This window comes from Puma concolor, chromosome C1 (genome assembly GCF_028749965.1).
Source record: "Puma concolor isolate L17-30 chromosome C1, mPumCon1.1.hap2, whole genome shotgun sequence".
Classification (NCBI taxonomy): domain Eukaryota; kingdom Metazoa; phylum Chordata; class Mammalia; order Carnivora; family Felidae; genus Puma; species Puma concolor.
The window spans coordinates 135,657,064-135,663,063 of record NC_141674.1 but is presented as its reverse complement, the minus strand read 5'-3'; the positions used below and the strand labels follow the sequence as shown (position 1 = coordinate 135,663,063).

Sequence of the window (6,000 nt, the reverse complement as noted above, 5' to 3'; positions counted from 1 at the left end):
TGACTTCTTTTCTCTGTTGGTATTACTCCTGTACAAGTAGGAGTATGGGAACATGCTTGAGGCAGCCAGGGTAGTGAGAAGTCTCACCTGTGTGCACATATACCCATATTGACAACACTCACTCAACCCACTTACACACCCAATGCCTGGGAGCAGCTTTAAAACTGCTGTTTGGATATGTGTTGTGCTCTGCACATTATTTAACAGTGTGGAGCATGTATAATGAAGGCCTCGAAGTGCTAGAAGGAACAGGAATGAAGGGGTTAATGTAGAACACATATAGGCAAATATTGTCAACTATTTTATTCAAATGTTTGGAACTTAAACACAAAATTATCACTAAGTTTTCACAAAATGAGGCATCTGTCGCTTGAAAGGCAAAAAATATTTCAGAAATATGTTTACAGAAATGTAAAAATATTAGGCATCGAGACAGATGTGAACATATTCAGTAACTTGTCTTGTCTGTCAGTCTTCCTCTGAGCCGAAGATCTTATTGTACTCACTCAGCATGAGCTCAGCTATCTGGTTTTGGTATACCATATGTACCGCCATGTTCCCCATTTCACCTTCAGCTCTCAGAAGGGTGGGTCCAAATACAATCCCCAGGCTTTGTGTGGACATGAGGTTCTTGGAGGCTTTGGCCACTATCCTGGAGGGGGAAGGGAAAGAGAGAAGATGCCCTGAGTTTGAAGTGAAATTGTGGCTACTTTTGATTTCTAAAATTCTGTGTTCTTGAATTCTTTTTCTTTTTAAAATTTCAATTTAAAGAAAGAAAGGGCAGTGACTGGCTTTGATGGGGAATGAAACACAGACAAAACATTTTTCTAGTTCTACAAAAATGGCAACTACCGTAACATTCTTTAGTCTTTTACTCTTTATGCTTTATTATGAAGATAGGACCTATGACTTTGGGGAGAAGGATTCATTGCCTGGTACAACTTTTTTTTTTTAATTTTTTTAACGTTTATTTATTTTTGAGAGACAGAGACAGCATGAGAAGGGGAGGGGCACAGAGAGAGAGAGAGAGGGAGACCCAGAATATGAAGCAGGCTCTAGGCTCTGAGCTGTGAGCACAGAGCCCGACGCGGGTCGCGAAATCACGAGCCATGAGATCATGACCTGAGCTGAAGTCGGACATTCAACCGACTGAGCCACCGAGGCGCCCCATAACTTTTTATCCCCATAGTACCTGGACATTGTGAGTGTTCAATAAATGTGGAATGAATGGATAAACAGCAAAAATTATGGTGGGAAGTTAACAAGATTCAGCCTTCAAAATGTTTATAGTCAGGGGTAGCTGGGTAGCTCAGATGGTTAAGCATCTGACTTCAGCTCAAGTCATGATCTGGTGGTTTGTGAATTCGAGCCCCATGTCGGCTCTGTGCTGACAGCTCAGAGCCTGGAGCCTACTTCAGATTCTGTGTCTCCCTCTCTCTCTGCCCCTCCCCTGTTCACATTCTGTCTCTCTGTCTGCCTGTCTCTGTCTGTCTGTCTGTCTGTCTCTCAAAACTAAATAAATATTAAAAATTTTTTTTGAAAAGTTTATAGTCAATGGAGGAAACAGGTGAGATGCGCCTATGTAAGAATCCAAGCACAATAAATAAGAACAATATACGCATAGTTGATGATGGAAAGTAGACATAAACCAAAAAATAATAATAAGTTTTTAGTGATTGGAGTAAGAACAGCGTTCCTGACAAATGCTAACTGGAACATGTTTTGTAGAGAAGGTAGGTTCTGAGACATTTAGGTGTATGGCACAATTCTAAGTGTCTATCTTTTTGGCCATCCAATTTAGCTCACACTTCAATAAAATACAGAGTCCTGTAGCATTTGCACAAGAAAAGAGTCCCACTGGAATCAAAGAAATGTTTGCTTGTGTGAGGACTGTATGGGGAGCTGGAATACCTATGAAACATTAGGATGTGGTTTTTATTAATGGTTATGCCTTGCCTGCTTCAACACAGGACTCTTAAAAGGAAAATAAAGCCCCATCCGATATATTGAGACTTTTAAACAATGATGCTTATTCTTACCATTGGAGCCTACTTCATTTTATATTAAAGTTAGAAAGGGTGAGGTTTTAGTGATGTTAAGGAAATAGGGATAGCATATGGAAGGATAGGGTGCTGAGAAATACTAAACTCTGCACTCTACCAGACCTCCCGACCCAAGGGAAATATGAGTGTTGAGAAGAAAGTGAGGCAAAGGGTCTTTATTGCACGGCAGTCGGGTCTCCATCTCAGGGCCCACTGAAGAACACTGGAATGCTGGACTGGAGAGGATCCTTTGTTTGGTCGTATATAAGAGGAGGCAGGCAGATTTGCTTTATTTGTCTCTTCATAAACTCAGATTGCTGAAGTACCAGTTCTGTGACCAAGAAACCATGCTTTCTCTCTCCTGAATGAAACTGAGAAGGACCCACACCATTACTTTATGAGTCCCCACAGCACAAGTGCATGGCCAAGAAAATGCCCTTGACTTGCTCAACGTGAAAAAATGAAGTGTTGTTCTAAATAATTATATTATCATCTCATTTAATACTCATAATAATTCCATGAGGCACCTCTATTATTAAGCCCATTTTACACATGTAAAGACTGAGGCTGAGAGAGGTGAAGTGCCTGATGGCATACAAAGCTGAGGTTCAAACCCAGGCAGTTTGGTTCCGATGCCTTTGGAAGGATCATCATGGTATGTGTTATGACTCCTATTCTTAAATACTGGGCCAGTTTTTCATTCTGCCATCTTCCATAACATTATAAGATCCTTCCATAAAGGGCCTGGATTTGTATTCCCCACTGCGGAATTGTGATTGACAGCCTGATTCTAGTAGATTTATTGTGGGCAAAATAACTCTCAAATTTCGACTGAATATTAAAGATATCCTGCCTCCCATTTTCACTTTTTTTTCCTGCTTTCAATGGAGGGCATTTATACCTGTGAGCAGCGTTGACTTGGCTACATTCTGGAAAGTGTTCTCATATTTTAGAGTGTCACTGAGTTATCAGAGACTTCAAGTTTAAAGTTTCCTTTGGAATGTAAGAAACTCTACCACTTTCTAACTGCATTTACCAAAGTCTGTGAGATGATTTAAACATTCTTCTAACCTGGAGTGGGGACAAATGGAGTGGATGAGCCTTTGCTTCATTTTAATATACCTATTATTAAACTTCAGTTTAAGATCTCTCTTGAGCCTTTCCCAGAGCCTCTTATTATAAAAGTCATTAATAATATTTACCATAAGGGAAAAACAGACTTTTCTCTTTTGATTTTAAAGTAACACCTTTTTTGTGATACTCCTTCATTGATTCTCTCACAATTAAAAAAGAAACTCATTAAAAGCAAATATAGAAACATAGCTAATCCAGTGAGTACCTATTAGGCAAAAGTTGCCTTAACAACTTTATCCATAGCTGGCACAGATCTAAGTTGATAAGATTTTTCTAGCAGAGAACAGGGCTCAGAGGTAACAGGGCACAGAGAAGGTAGAAAAGAAGCAAGAAAGTATTGAAAGTGTGAAGGCAAACCACTGATATAAGGCATCTTGACCAACAGGGTAGAAGAAAATTAGGACTGGAGTCCAGGGAGACTGGAAGGGGAAAGGGATGATGTGAAGATTGATTAAGGATTGAAGGTATATCTTCCTATTCAATAATAGCTATAATTTTAATAGGTAGAGGCAAAGTGAAATTTGGGGTAGTTGGGAGACAGAACTGCATCAGACTTCCAAAAGGTGAGGCTAGAAATCAAGGGAGTTCAAGAGCCCACTATTGGAGAGGGCAGTCAGGGCTCTCAGGAGGGTGCAAGAGTACCCTGGAAGAGGCCTGTAGTATCTGGAGGAACTTGGGTGTGTGTGGGATGTGTGTGACTCAGCTTTCCAGGGCATACCAGAAAGTTATAGCATGTATGACATGGGCCATGAGGGGAGAGAAAGAAGGATGAAATGGGGCTAGACTAGTTATCAATTTTTTCCAGAGTTCTTCCTATTTTTCCTGCTCAGCCAAAGGCCTGGTCTTTGAATCTAGAGTAGGGCCAAATCTAGAGGAGGAAACCAAGACTGAGTTTAAATAGGGTGGAGAGTAGGAGGCTAGCACTGCATGTCAGAACCCACCTCAAGGAAAGATTTCTCTATCTTAGCCAGTGGGTTATGCAAGAGGACTCCTGTAAGGGATTTCTGCCAATGCATCAGTTTCATAAATTTCTTGGGGACAAATGTTCATTTTGTGCTTTTATGCATGTGTAAATGTGGAGCATTCATTCCATCTCAAACTTGTATCCTTTCTGTCCATTTCTCTGCACACTTTCTACTTGATATTAATAGAACCAGCTTTAACGTATGAGTGCTTTAGCTTTAAAATAATCTTGTTATCAGTAGATTTTACTAAACGACGCATAGTTTTGTTTTCTTGTTACAGCTGCGTTATTGCAGGTTAAATTTCCTTAACAGCTTGGAGTTCTCTCCTAATTTTGGAAAATTAAGTTACTTGGAGTAACTTTTAGAAAAATCGAATGTAGTTAAGGAAGAAAGTTAATAAGATAATGTGGATGTGTATTAAATAGAATACATGCCATTTTTCTTATGCAGTGTTACTGAATGTGTGCTTGTGTGTGTGTGTGTGTGTGTGTGTGCGTTTATGTGTATTTCATTGGCAATTGTTTTTCTGAATGTCAACCAACCAGTAGCTGGTGTGTTGAGAAATCAAAAAAGTTTTCAGTGAGAAAAGATACTGATAATGAAGACCAGTTTGGGGTAGAAGTCACCATCTACCAAATTATATGATTCATGTAGCTAGGCAAATACATTCTCACATCAATGTTTAAATTGGATTAGATTCCTTTCTAATAGCGAGTAGACATTTCTAGCAAAGAAGTCCCCCAAACTGGGGATGTGTTGGAAAATGTATTAAGGTCATTATAAACTTCCTTATTCAAATGTGAACTTACCTATTCTCTACCTCAATAAACTGTTAAATAGTTAAGTGGTTAATTTAGGACCACATAGGGAATCGACCAGACTTTCAAAGTATAGCTTGAAAATTTTTAAATCTCAGGGTTTTTTTGTTTGTTTGTTTTGTTCTGTTTTTTTACCTCAAATCAATGAATTTCAAATTTCCACTCCCACTGTGGGGACCAGCTGCATACTGCAAGTGCCATTAAATCTAAAGACTTCAAGTAGTAAACACACGCACAGGAGAAACATAGGCTACTGAAAGAAAGAAAAGCCATCCACAGAAAAAAAAAACTCTAGTACCAAAGGCAGAAAACTCTCAAAAACAGTTAAGTTATATTTCCAGTAGCTTAAAATGCAGTTGAGTCATAGATTTGGAAGGGAAGATCTGACTCAGAAACCATGTAGGTTTTTACTATGAGTCTGATGATACCTTTCACAACGTGAGTTCTGAAAAACCCCCTTTCTGTGATATGATTTGCAAAAATAGCATGCCAAAGTAAGATAAGTTTTGGAGAAAATTGTATGCCACTTTTTCTTCTTGCAAATTCATGCTACACAATAGCATAATAAAGGCTCTGAAAAGTCCTGCAGAAAAAAATACCGCTGCTCCTCTTTGACTCGTGTCTTCCTTAACTGACTTAGATGTCATAGATTGGCTTTCCTGAGGAGCATGGATTAGGAAATGCTGCGCTAGCTGGTTTTGCTAAAGGCCTACTGTGTAGGTTTGAAAGTGTAATGGATTTTACCCTCCTATGCCACCTGGCTTTGGAACTCTGTAGCAGCTAAGTCAAAGAGGTCAGATTGTGGTCATTTCTGGAAAGTTCCACCCTGCTGGCAGGGCTTAGATTTCATTAGGCCTTAAATGCCATGACAGTGTTGTAAATTTTGAGCTACAATTTAACCTGTTTTCAGCGAAGAAATGAAAGAAACCTCCCTTCTATGGTAAAACAAAGACTAAAAGGCAAAAGAACACATCGGAATGAGAAAGGTGAGAGCAAAGACATGGTTGAAAGATTAATGTACAGTGAACTGATGGATGGGTA

The 6,000-nt window shown here is 39.3% G+C and overlaps 1 protein-coding gene across 2 annotated transcripts in view; it reads right to left on the bottom strand.

The window, feature by feature from the left end:
* Positions 1-288: 288 nt before the first annotated feature.
* The window catches only part of ARHGAP15 (Rho GTPase activating protein 15), a 617,790-nt gene continuing 612,078 nt past the window's right edge, over positions 289-6,000 (bottom strand). For both annotated transcript variants that reach the window (XM_086718493.1, XM_025912351.2), the window contains one exon: positions 289-652. In XM_086718493.1, the coding sequence (XP_086574619.1) occupies positions 469-652 (184 nt within the window). In that variant the 3' untranslated portion in view covers positions 289-468. The remainder of the gene's footprint in view (positions 653-6,000) is intronic.